General features: G+C 41.2%; 2 protein-coding genes across 2 annotated transcripts in view; one reads left to right on the forward strand and one right to left on the reverse strand.

The window, feature by feature from the left end:
- On the reverse strand, positions 1-3,388 carry LOC120801286 (ATP synthase subunit beta, mitochondrial-like). Its single transcript, XM_040148081.1, is given in 11 exon segments — positions 1-258; positions 349-550; positions 658-870; positions 957-1,079; positions 1,189-1,301; positions 1,304-1,346; positions 1,523-1,707; positions 1,822-1,943; positions 2,211-2,385; positions 2,503-2,676; positions 3,228-3,388. Coding segments are annotated over 11 exon segments (1,554 nt in total). The 5' UTR covers positions 3,334-3,388; the 3' UTR covers positions 1-160.
- The window catches only part of col28a2a (collagen, type XXVIII, alpha 2a), a 21,337-nt gene continuing 11,070 nt past the window's right edge, over positions 2,778-13,044 (forward strand). The window contains exons 1-11 of the mRNA XM_040148080.1: positions 2,778-3,037; positions 6,587-6,733; positions 7,062-7,636; positions 8,281-8,301; positions 8,436-8,495; positions 9,696-9,749; positions 11,136-11,180; positions 11,275-11,301; positions 11,389-11,433; positions 11,540-11,584; positions 11,962-12,015. Of these exons, the coding sequence (XP_040004014.1) occupies positions 6,598-6,733; positions 7,062-7,636; positions 8,281-8,301; positions 8,436-8,495; positions 9,696-9,749; positions 11,136-11,180; positions 11,275-11,301; positions 11,389-11,433; positions 11,540-11,584; positions 11,962-12,015 (1,062 nt within the window). The 5' untranslated portion in view covers positions 2,778-3,037; positions 6,587-6,597. The remainder of the gene's footprint in view (positions 3,038-6,586; positions 6,734-7,061; positions 7,637-8,280; positions 8,302-8,435; positions 8,496-9,695; positions 9,750-11,135; positions 11,181-11,274; positions 11,302-11,388; positions 11,434-11,539; positions 11,585-11,961; positions 12,016-13,044) is intronic.

Consider the following 13,044-nt stretch of genomic DNA (forward strand, 5'->3'; position numbering starts at 1 on the left):
TTTATATATCACAAAGTAATTTTTAATTTCATCCTCACCTTTCCAGAGAAATGGAACCACAACACAACATACTTAGCATGACATGTTAGAAGGTCCTCAAATAGAAATTATACTGTACAAGTATCTATCTCAAAACTTTCCAACCTTGCAGACAAATGATTTATGAATGTTCTTCTGCCAGTTTCTCAGCCTTCTGGACTACTTCTTCAATGGGACCCACCATGTAGAAAGCTTGCTCTGGCAAGGCATCGTATTCACCTTGAAGAGAGAAAAGAATAGCCACTACCATCAAATGTCCATAAAGCTCATCCCATTTAGAAATGTTTTAGCCATGGTGCAGCACTCTACCTGCTAGAATGCTCTTGAAACCTTTGATTGTTTCCTTGAGAGGTACCAGCTTGCCCAAGTGGCCAGTAAATACCTCTGCTACCTGGAAGGGCTGCGACAAGAAGCGCTGGATCTTGCGAGCACGGGCTACAGTCAACTTGTCTTCCTCAGACAATTCATCCATACCCAGGATAGCGATGATGTCCTGCAATGATTTGTAATCCTAAAAAAAAAAAAATGTTAGGCTGTGAGATAAGGTTTTAAATTTAGTTTTTGGATTGGAGCAATTGTTGTAAATCAAAATTTGTTAGCGTTCAACATAAGGCTTGCCTGAAGAATCTTCTGTACACCACGAGCAACATCGTAGTGTTCAGCCCCAACAATGTTGGGGTCCATGATGCGGGAGGTGGAATCCAGAGGGTCCACAGCAGGATAGATACCAAGCTCAGCAATGGCACGGGAGAGCACAGTTGTTGCATCCAAGTGGGCAAACGTTGTGGCGGGAGCAGGGTCCGTTAAGTCATCAGCAGGCACATAGATAGCCTGTAACACATTTAAATATGTTAGCATGAATAATCAAGGAAAAGCAGAGTATGCTGACATGTGATTACCATCTTGTGTCTTCTCACTTGTACTGAAGTGATGGAGCCCTTCTTAGTGGTTGTAATTCTTTCCTGCATTGTACCCATATCAGTGGCCAGGGTAGGCTGGTAACCCACAGCAGAGGGGATACGACCCAACAGGGCAGAAACCTGAAGAAAAATGACGCAAATATTTAAAGACAAAATATATATGCATAAAAAGTACTATTTTGTTGATGACATCTGCAAGTAATGGAAAATTATATCTGGCATTGTGAACCTCTGATCCAGCCTGGGTAAACCTAAAGATGTTGTCGATGAAGAGCAGCACGTCCTGTCCCTCCTGATCACGGAAGTACTCGGCAACAGTCAGACCAGTAAGAGCAACTCGGCACGGGCACCTGGGGGCTCGTTCATCTGACCGTACACCAGCGCTACCTTAGGACGTGAGACCCAGAGTGTTTAGCATGTATTAACACAGAATAAATCAACATGATTCCATCCAAACTGATAAACTACACTTTACATGATGTGCTATGCTGGACTAAGTATCTTAATCAGAAAAGATAAATTGTGTTTTAAAAAAAATACCTAAAACTCATTGAAATTTTTACCTTTGAGGTGGTGTCCTTCAGGTTAATGACACCGGACTCAATCATTTCATGGTACAAGTCATTTCCCTCACGGGTTCGCTCTCCCACTCCGGCAAACACAGAGTAACCACCGTGAGCTTTGGCTACGTTGTTGATCAGCTCCATAATTAATACAGTCTTGCCAACACCAGCTCCGCCAAAAAGACCTGAAGGAATACAACATGTGCAATAATCAATTAGAATGATAAGCATGTATGAAAATTTGAGTGCTGACCAAAAAAAAAAAAAAAAAAAAAATCTAGGGTGTAATATCCACCAACCAATCTTTCCACCCTTGGCATAGGGTGCCAGCAGATCTACTACTTTGATGCCAGTGACCAGGATCTCCTGCTCCACACTCATGTCCGTGAACTCAGGGGCTTCAGCATGAATAGGAGCAGTCCTGCAAGATAATAAGGGTCATGATTAAATTTGCATTTTATAGGATACATTTTTTTTAATTGTCAATAGATCCCAAGACCCAAACCAACAAAATAAAATGTTCCCCAACAAATGCACTATTTACTCCTGTTTGTCTAATGTTTGCTTGAAGCTACATTGCTCAGCTGATATAGAGACTGATTATGTTAATTTTGGTATCGTCATGGGCTTTGTTGACATCAAGAAAAATACAGAGTAACTCCAGCATCATGATCTTCTCAATACTTACTGTTTGGTGCTAATTGGACCCCTCTCATCAATGGGTTCTCCAATGACATTCATGATCCTGCCCAAGGTCTCAGGGCCCACAGGGATCCTGATGGGGGCTCCCGTGTCCAGAACCCGCTGACCACGGACCAGACCCTCTGTACCATCCATGGCAATTGTCCTGACTGTGTTTTCACCTGGAGAAACACATGAGGAGAGACAGTAAAGACAGTGTTTAAAGTTCATCAACAGGCATCCATGGACCAATTTGCTGAGCACTGTTTCAAACCCATGTATCACTTCAGCCCACTCACCCAGATGCTGTGCCACCTCAAGCACCAGCCTGCTCTCCCGGCCAGCCACCTCCAGTGCATTGAGAATGGGAGGAAGGCCTTCATCAAACTGGACATCCACCACGGCACCAATCACTGCCACTATGCGGCCGTTGGCCAGTGCAGCCTGAGCAGCTGGGACAGCGTAGCCCCTGGCTGAAAGGACGGTGACAGTAATGACAACATATTAAAAGTGGCTTTGCATGAACCAGCAGCAACTAGATCTGAAATAAAAATTAAACGATTGTTTAGTCACTGTAAGAGACTAAACATTGATCAGTGAATCCATGTGATTTATACTAAATCTACAAGACAGGTGAGCGAAGCGTAAAACATATTTACACATTTTGGTGCTTCGTGATAACACTGCCCGTATTTTGCTGCCACTGAAACTCACAGGCTGAAAAGTTCAAACAGGCAGTGTGTCAAACATTTGACTCGTACTGACATACTTGGAAAGGTCATTGATCGGAGTCAGTAAACCAGGGCATGACTGGCGCTACAACGTCTGACTGAGGTAACGATGTGACCCAATAACTGCTTGTATTTTATTTTAGCAGCTTTAATCGGAATAAAAATCCCTACCGAGAGACGTCATGGTAAAGCTGAGGCCTGACCCACTGAGCACGCAACCATTTGCGTTAAAAGACAAGTCACAGGACATATCACGCTGACAGTCGGCCCATGTTTAAAAAGTGTTCACTTACTCGAATTGAGAGCCGCATGTCTCGCACTGACCGTCTTTATGGATCTAACCCCAGGCTTAAAAGCCTGCAGAGCCCCGCTGCAGCACCGTCCCACGGCACCCAACATGGTTTAAGATGGCTGAAGGTGAGGGCGCGCGCACACACACACACAGCTACGGGCGATCTCGTACCGCTGAACCCAACGGCTAATCTGAGCATGCGCGCCCTGCCGTGCTTGTAATCCCCCCACTAACCGCAAGAGAGCAGCACCCGTCCGCCTGCAGCTGTCACCAACACCCCGACCTCTGGCTCAGCTGTCGCTGCTGCATCGTGCTGCGTTCAAATGTTTCCGTACTATGAAAGATGTTACATTGTCATGAACGTGATGAGGAAAGCCACATATAACCCAAATATCACTACAAATACCACTGTATTGAATTTAGGGCCATTTTCGGAGGATCTTGTGTATCGGTGAACATTTTGTAGGTATCACTCTGCCTTCTGTGGATTGCTCACCTATTCTTCACCGTCCTGCTACGGAGGACCGACCAGGGTGTGCAGTTTCTTGTGTTTTCTAACCCCTCACTGCTGCTCACATGACACACTTTCCATAGCTTTATGATCAGACTTTATGTGAAGAATGTAATGAGAGGGGGGGAAAAATAGCACATAGCAGGACCATTTAAGAAGTGTAAAGTACATGCAAAAGGTAAAAAAAAAAATAAATAAGTAGATTTTCTTTCAAGCTTGCCGTGAGAACTTGGTAACCTTGTCAGTCAGCAAAAAGTCCGTTTTATATACTCGGAGAACATTTCAGTGTGTCTGTAGAAACGACGTGTTTCACAGTTCTTTGAGATTTGGCCAATAATCTGTAGTTAACCTATAACTCTTGTGGGAAAAAGGGTTGTGCCTAAAATCAGAAATCCTACATCATACAGTTATATACAAATCTTCAGAATCCTGACCCACGGTGTTTATGTGTACGTATGGATGTATATCAGTGATACATAGGTTGGGATAGGGTACTTTGCAGGAGGTAATAGTGACAAACAATCTTTGGGTTCATACATAAGTTTTAAAAAAGATTGATTATATGTATAAACCCCACAATAAAGAACTGCCACAGTTTTGTAGCCCATGTGAGGAAAAGAGGGAAGTAGAGCAATCATTCACCAAATGTACACTTTTTCAATACATTTTCAATATGATCCGGTTCATCTACGAAGATTCAGTTATTTTATCTGCTAACCTTTTTTTTTTTGTTTGTTTGTTTTTTTTTTAGGTTTAAAATTTGCACTTTACATATAGTTTTGTTCTTTAGTAATCTATAGTAGTCACAAACACAATAGGGAACATAAACAGAAGCATTCAAGTCAGTGATGAACGTACATGAAAGACAACCTGACTTTAAAAGTCATTTTCACAACTTCTAAATGTTGCTGCAGTGCACAGGAACACTATGATTGGATTTCATTCATCATAGAGCGAAGTGACGGGGTGAATTTTGCCAAGCCATCATTCAATGCAACATTCCTTTGTGTCAGAGAGTCTCCTCTAATTACTTCTTGCCTGGAGCTTTGGAACACAAAGCCTCCTCACCTCAACCACAGCAGGCAAAAGGCTTCATGCGACGTCAGCCGGTCTGCACAGGACCAGCCCAAAGTTTAAACCACACCAGGAGGAGTATGCTAAAAGGTCACCTCTACCAGTGAATGGTCAGATGGTCATCTTTTAGGGTCTGGGAGGTGAAGTACCACCTGCAGCTTTCAGTATTTTATTTTCTGAGAGATATATTGCATGTCACTCGCCTTCTTTGTGAAACCCTCTTTTACTAAAAGGTTAATTAAAGGAAACAGATCACAACATCCAACAGAGGATATCCGAAACACTAGCAGCACATGCACTCATTGTTTGAGGTAACTGTGCAGCCCTCATCGGAGATGTGCCATATTCACACTAAGAAGCTGGGTAGTTAATGTTCTGGGTTGTCCTCAACAACACCGATGCACTGACATGATTCAGACCAGTGTCTAATCTAAAAAGGAACGTCATCTCCACTGCTCATACTACTCTTAGGATAATAATTCAGAGATATTTTAAAGCATTTATCCTTTGCTGACTGCAATAAAGTTAGCCCATGTAACGGATTGGTCTAGTTGATGTCTCTGTTGAACATGCTGTGATTGTCCACTGTAAAACAGAACCGGATCAGATTGCCCATTTTCTACTAGATTTCATGGCCTGGTGATTTAAGAATTAATTTAGAAAATCTTGGACCTTTTAACCCCTTTTCTTCAGGCAGGGCCGTTATGGTCATTCCAACGTCCAGGGTGTAGACCAAAGGTGACCAGGCCTTTGCCATTATGGCCTCTAAACTTTAAAAGACCCTACCTGTGGAATTTATGCTGGCATCAATGCCACTTTTTTTATCACCTTTTTTAAACCCTATTTTATTGTTGCAGTTTAGTTCAAATGCTGTTATTCTAATGTAAGCTCACTGTAGTTTATATTGACAAGTTTTCTGCAAAATCTTCTAACTTAATAAACAGTTTTGTTTGCAAAATAATAATCTATCTTTAAGTGTATTGTATGTTTTAACAAAGTGGAAATATGCAGGAGTTCTGCTGTATCTACCAACTATTACTTAGTAGTAGGTAGTTGATAAGGTTCTATAACTTTGAAATGAAAAGAAGACAAAGTGTGACAAATTTCAGTACAGTACAGTGACTGTAAATCTGTGGTATTTAAAAATGAGTCGCCCCCTAGTAAACATATGCATCTGCAGTTGATTGTACTTGTGGTGATTAAAATACCAAATTCAGCAAACACACACAACGTTGCTTCACTGTTGCAAACATATCAAAGCAGCCTTCCCCTGGCCTGAGGGCAGAGCTGGAGTCTTGGCAAGGCTCCATGGGATCTGGTCCGGCGGTGCCTCCTTATAAAGGAGGAGTGAGTGTCTCAGGGTCTCTCACTCTCTGCTCCGCAGAAGGACTCACACAGAATCAATGAGCTAACTGGAGCCCACTGTGCACTCTGGTCCTCTGCTGTTCCTGCTACCTTTTTTCAAGTCTACACTTTGGGTTGCACTCGAGCTAGGATACTGAAATACTAGATTTGAAGCATTTCCAAGGGAGTCCGGACTGTGAGTCAATGTGGGGACTATAGCTCAGTTATTTTCGGGATGTACTCCTCTTTTAAAACAAAATAATATTCAGCAATTTTTATTTGACATTGAAGCTTAAACTGTTGTACTGTGATAAAACTGTTGGAAAATGAATGAACGCACAATCTGTTCATCTCTGATTAGTAGCACAAGCTACTTTTCTGGACAGTAACTTTGGTTGAATTTGAACCGTTGTTGCTATTTTTCTCCGTAGTTGGGGCAAAGATGTTCCCCTACTTCACGTCGGTGCTGCTAGTCACAGCACTGACCAGTGTCTGGGCCCAAGACTTTTATGAGGAAAGGAAAACTATCAAGAAATCCAGGGCCAAACCTCTGGCTGCAAATAGTCATGATGGACAAGGTAAGAAAATGAATGAAAAAGCTTTTCATTCATTCAAGTGGTTTATGTGTACAGTATACTTTCTTTAATTTTGACAGCCTGATATACAGTATTGTTGCACCAAAAAATTAGAAGTCTGGACTTAAATATGTGTTCCTTGTACGGATCTAAAGTACACATCCCCTGTGTGAGGATTTATAGATTTGTTGGAAAAAAATGCAAGGTTTTCAAATCAAATAAAATGAAAATGTAGTCAGTCATTTAATCAGTGAAAGTTAAAGGAATAACACTTGTAAAACGTGTTGTAATGGCAATAGAGAGTCCTTCATCCTCTTCTGTCTGCACATAGCCATCCTAGATGAGGACTGTAGCCTGGAGCTCTCTTTCCTGCTGGACAGCTCTGAGAGTGCTAAGGACAATCATGAGCATGAAAAGCAGTTTGCCATGAACGTGGTGGACAGACTCCAAGGGGTTCGGCTGCAAACCGGCCGCAGCTTGAGCTTGAGGGTGGCTCTGCTGCAGTACAGCAGCCATGTCATCACAGAGCAAACCTTCAGAGACTGGAGGGGCACGGAGAACTTCAAGACCCGAACAGCTCCCATCATCTACATCGGGCACGGCACTTACACCACCTACGCCATCACCAACATGACCAAGATCTACCTGGAAGAATCTAGTCCTGGCAGCATCAAAGTGGCTGTTCTGCTTACAGATGGCATTTCCCACCCGAGGAACCCTGACATTTTCTCTGCTGTCGCTGATGCCAAGAACCAGGGCATCAAGTTCTTCACCTTGGGCATCACCCGGGCAGCCAACGAGCCAGCCAATGTAGCCCAGCTCCGTCTACTTGCCAGCTCTCCTGCCTCCCACTTCCTCCATAATTTACAGGATGAAAACATAGTCCAAAAAATCGTCACCGAGATTGTGAGTATGAGACCTTGTCTTTCAGCAGACAGCACTGAGAGGAAAAGTGATGTATTTGCTTTGAATATGCGTCTATTCAGAGTTTAAACATGGGCAGGCTTGTTCAGGTATTTGTATAGTGATGGAATGATGACAATGCACTAGAGAAACAAATGAAAGAGTCTTTATGACAGCCCTGGATTTAAGCTTTTCTCCACACTTTTTACACAAAAAATGTTTGACATCTGCACGTTGCCTGAGCATATCCCCTAGGACTAGTTTTTTGTCTCTTTTAGAAAAAACAGATTGTCTGTCAATCTCACATCACGTTCCTTTAGGTAGAAACAACTGGGTTAAAACAAGGATTATCTTCACAGTACGATATGACTTACACAATTTAATACACTTTGACTCCGTCACTAAATGCAGCTCATCATACTTAAAGAACTTTAGAAGTTGCTCTTAACGTTGTTAAGTGTTGAGGAATGCTCTCTGTCTTTATCAGTTTTTCTTCTTTCAGTTTTAAGTGTTGTTTGTGCTACTCTGAATGGTCAAAATGCATCTACATTTATGAGCAATGAATGAACAAATCTATGAAGGGTCTGCAGTACTTTGCTACAATTCATGTCCTGTCAGATATTTATCAACTTTTGTTTTCTTTGCAGACTGGCTTGGCTGATGAAGGAGTAAGTATTATTACAATTAAAGTGATATACAGACATTTGACATTTAATAATGTGTAAGCAGGTGAAGGTGCCCAATTTTACAGCATAGGATTACATTCATCACAGCTTAGCAAACATGTCTCTTCTTTTTGAAGTGCCCTCTGGCTCAGAGATGTGCTTGCGAGAAAGGAGAGAGGGGACCCGGCGGGCCTGCGGTGAGTATTTGGCCTCAAACCGTACAAAATACCCAAAAACCAAAGAAGTGTTTCCTCTGAAGTGTCATAGAGGTTTGTCAGAAGGAAGGATTCTTGAAATCTGGTGCAGAGAAATCTGGCATGACCCTAATATATTGGGTATGGTAATTGTGCATTTTTAAATAATGAGGATAATTGTTTGCTGCTTCCCTGTCAGTATAGCTTGCAGGCATTTGCATAAGCAAAGTAAGTGGATGGATGGTCGTGTCCCACATTCTAAAAGCAAACCTATGGCAACAGGGAAAGGAGAGACTGTGGTCCTGTCCCAGAGAAATATGTTTGTTGCTTCTCTGTGCGCCAGTTACTGTGCATTTCTCATGCAACATAAGATGTCCCCCATGGAAACCAGAGGCACCACATTGAGAGAATCTTCTCTCTATAAAACTGGACCTTTGGCCATCATAAATCTCACATACAACCCCTACTGCTGCCGAGGTCAGTGAGACAGGGATGTGGGATGAGGGACTGCAGTATGGAGCACCAGATATTGAACGTAATATCTGCGTGATGCTAGGAGACGACGATCCCACCCACTCATCCGTTCAGACATACATTGTAGGCAAACTTCCATTCAACCCCCTCTCCTTCTCAGACAACAGACAGCTCAGGTAATGTCAAGCTTTCCAGCACCCTGGCAGATAATCATGTTGCTGACAGACAGCTGCGTGGTCATTAACCAGGTGCTTTTTCCTCAGAGAGATTCTTCAAATTCTTCCACTCAGACTAAGAGGTTCTCATAATTGCGCTCATTAGTTTAATGGTCACAAACTAGCGATTTTTGGTGGATAGCAACTGACACACACTGTCCAGGTGCAGCCAAGGACAATGACCCCTGGCTTTTGTGGACAAGACACCTCATGCCCACCTATAGCTTCAACTGTCGTACAAACCTCACATTCATAAGCACTCATAAGACATATTCGAGTATGAGCCCAGTGACTTTTCCCCCTCTGTCTGTGTCAAACAATGTCTGTCTAGAGAAAAAAAAACCCTGCACTTTCACTTCGCAAACCCATGGTCAAGATAACTTTTAGTTTTAAGGTCATGGGTCATGGGGTTGTGAATATGTCAGTAGTGAATTCAGTGTACACTGACTAGACAGCAAAAACTCAGAAGAAGAAATGAATCAAATCTTAACCCATATTTTATTTCATTCTCCAGGGGAAGAAAGGTCGCCCTGGAGAAGACGGAGCCCCAGGGCTTAAAGGGCAAAAGGTGCGTGTTTTTTGAGGGACACATGGACTATGACTTTCTTAGCTGGCAGGCTCTTTCAGGAGTTGTGTAACCCTTCCTGAGTGCTCCACACCTAAATTCTATGTTTCAGTTTTGGAAGAAGTTGTCAGGCTTCCTGAACTGTCATCCATCATTAAGTGTCATCCAATATCTGCATCTTAAAAAAATGTATGTTTATGTCGTCGCCCAAAGTAAACAGTAGTTCTTGATAAGTTCATATGGAATTTTTTTATTATATTTGTATTAACATGTTATATTTATGTTATGTATATTTCATTATGTTAAAATATGTATGATACTCAATTATATGCTAGTAATTTGAAACAGTAATTACATTAGTTAAATATTTCTATTTTATCTATTAAGAATTATTTTGCTTATAATATAACTCAGAAAAAAGGGAGTGGAAGGGGTTAAGTGCGAAAAAGTAAAAGATTTAATATAATAGCTCAAAATGTGCACAAATACAGGCAACTCATGGCAGCCTGAGGAGGAGAGCAGCTACTGATCCAAGCCTTTTCTGTGTTCTACATGACATTTATTGACTTTTTATACACACCGACTGGGCTCGTGGTTTTGAGACAACGCAACCACCCTTATTACTGTTACATTGATGATATGTAGCTGTACCTTCCCTTGAAAACAGGTGATGCCCATTGGTGACAAAGTGCTTGGAGACTAATTTAGAGATGGTTGGACTTATCGAAAGGTTCTGGCCATGCCAGATATCTAGTTACTGTTTTAAAATTCAACAAACAAACTGAGCTTTGTTTTTAACCTACGTGCTATTTCTGAATGAAACCGTTTCTTCCCATTTAAGGGTCTAGACAACGCTTTACATGCTTTTATTTCCTTACATCTTGTCAGTCAGCTTTGTCAGCCTGTATTAGCGTGCCATTACTGGCTACTAGTCACATACAGGATTGATTTTAAGGTCCTTTCATTTGGACTGTGCAAGTACTGCATATTGCGGCACCCATTTATATTTCTGAACCCCTCAGTTGCCATTCCACCTCCACACCGCTAGGATCTCAGTCACAGTATGAAATCTAACAGTTATCCAGCATTTGCCATTGTTGCCCCAAGACTGTTTTATAGTTTACCCTCACCCCCTTTTATAATGGTGATCTTTTACCTTACTGTTTCTGTCTACACAAATGTTAAACTGACTACATGACTTTTTATATTCTGTCTATTTTATCGCTTCTGTTTCTGTGTACTATACAGTATTTATATGCTGTTTTAATCTATCAGTTAGAAATTAATGGGATATGATTGATATATCATATATAATTCCAAGCAACTCCTCATGCTTGGACAAACTGATATTGATTGATGTAATGAGTCAGTGTAATCCTGTCATATCAGGGTGAAGCAGGATTGAGTGGACTACCTGGTCGAGAGGGTGTTGAGGTAAATGCCGCTATTTATAACCAGAATGAATTAAATGTTCATTATTATCACATTTGTTTGATCACAATTACCATTTCATCAATTTTATTTGCAGGGAAAACCAGGTTACAAAGGAGAGAAGGTATGCAATTCAGTTTAATGACAATGAGAATATTTTATTTTGCTGAACACAATTTGAACCTTTTCAATACTTCTCCTCTCTACATAGGGGGAGAGGGGTGAGTGTGGCACTCCAGGAATCAAAGGAGACAGGGTACGACAGCACTACTGACACTTCACATACTGAATATCACGTTTTCAGTTTGAGAATACTGTATTTTATGTTATGGTCTTTCTCTTCCCAATGTGATGTGCTCCAGGGTCTTGAGGGTGCAGTTGGTGCAAGAGGACTTAGAGGTCTGCAGGTTAGTAATAATTCATTTGTTTATAGAGCTTGTCTTTGATGGCTAAGACTTTATATTGTTTAGACAGTCAGACAAAAGAGAGTAGACAGATGTACAGTGCAGCTAATTTCAGGTCACTATACATTAACATGACTTTCTAGATTTGCATAGTTGTGTATAATTAGAAATACCCATTCAGTCCGCGTATGCTTTAGTAATACTGTGTGTGAATTCCTAAACTAGAGGAAAATCCACTTAAATAGCTGCACAAATCACCACACTATGCCAAACATTTCTTCCTCTCCATACAGATTAATATACAAACACACATCCACACACACATATCCAACTGTTTCAGGGTGTTTCATCATTAATCGCAATGTGTTGTCCCTGCCCAGGGGTTACCAGGACCACATGGAGACATTGGACCAGAGGGCCCTCAGGGAAAGCAGGTCAGCCCCTTTTCAACAACTCTCATTTACCTCATCGTGCACATCTGCTGTGACCTTTACTTTTCCTTTTATTATTAGTTTAAACAAGAGGTTGGAGTTTTACCATCCCAGTCATAACGATACATACCTGTGAGTCTGTGTGAATATTTGACAATGAGTCTTCCCCATCATTACTGTTATTCACCAGCATGGGGATGAACCCTCAGCAAAACATCATACTACAGGTTCCCCCAGTGGTTTGTATCCTGCTTCTAAATACAGACTAGGAAGTGACTACAGCCTTGTCAGCTTCTGCAACAAGACCTGCAGTTAATAACACACATGGAAAGTTAGTGTATCCTCAGCGTCTCGCCATGTGAGGACATGTAGGCGGCATTTGCAAAGATTAACAGGAGACTTGGTGGTCCCCATGTGTATTACATCCCAAAAAAGAGTCTTGTTGACAAGCCTTTGTATGTGTTTATTTGATATATATATATATATATATGTCTAAAAAAATACATATTAATTATTAATTAAATAATTCACTAAAGTGAATTTGTAAGCGTGCCCTCCACTCCACAGTCCTTACAATCAAATGAGCATGATTGGGACAAAGAATGATAACTCTTTAACCAATCATTCAGGTTAAATTCATATGAAATTAAGTAAAATGGTACATAGAAACTATTATATTCTGTTAAAAAAGGCTAAATGATTACATTACATCTTTTTCATTTCATGCTCTTCATTTTTGTTTTCCCTTTCCAACAGTTCTTTGGGATTTTGAGACACAGTTTTTAGGGGTTTCTTAAACTTTGAGACAGTACCGTGGCCCAAGTTTAGCTCATATTTGTCCTGACCTGCAGGGAGCGATCAGATATCTTGCCCACTACCCAATTTATAGTAAACACAACAGGTAAAGGATTTACAGCATTATTTTCAGCTTTAACGGAGCATCTTTGTCTATAGTGTGTGTCTGTGTGTCTATGTGTGTGTATATACAATCAAGTCTAGTTTGGAGTTAGGTAGTAATTTTCAGTGGTGCAA

The sequence above is a fragment of the Xiphias gladius genome, chromosome 16, assembly GCF_016859285.1.
Source record: "Xiphias gladius isolate SHS-SW01 ecotype Sanya breed wild chromosome 16, ASM1685928v1, whole genome shotgun sequence".
Classification (NCBI taxonomy): Eukaryota; Metazoa; Chordata; class Actinopteri; order Istiophoriformes; family Xiphiidae; genus Xiphias; species Xiphias gladius.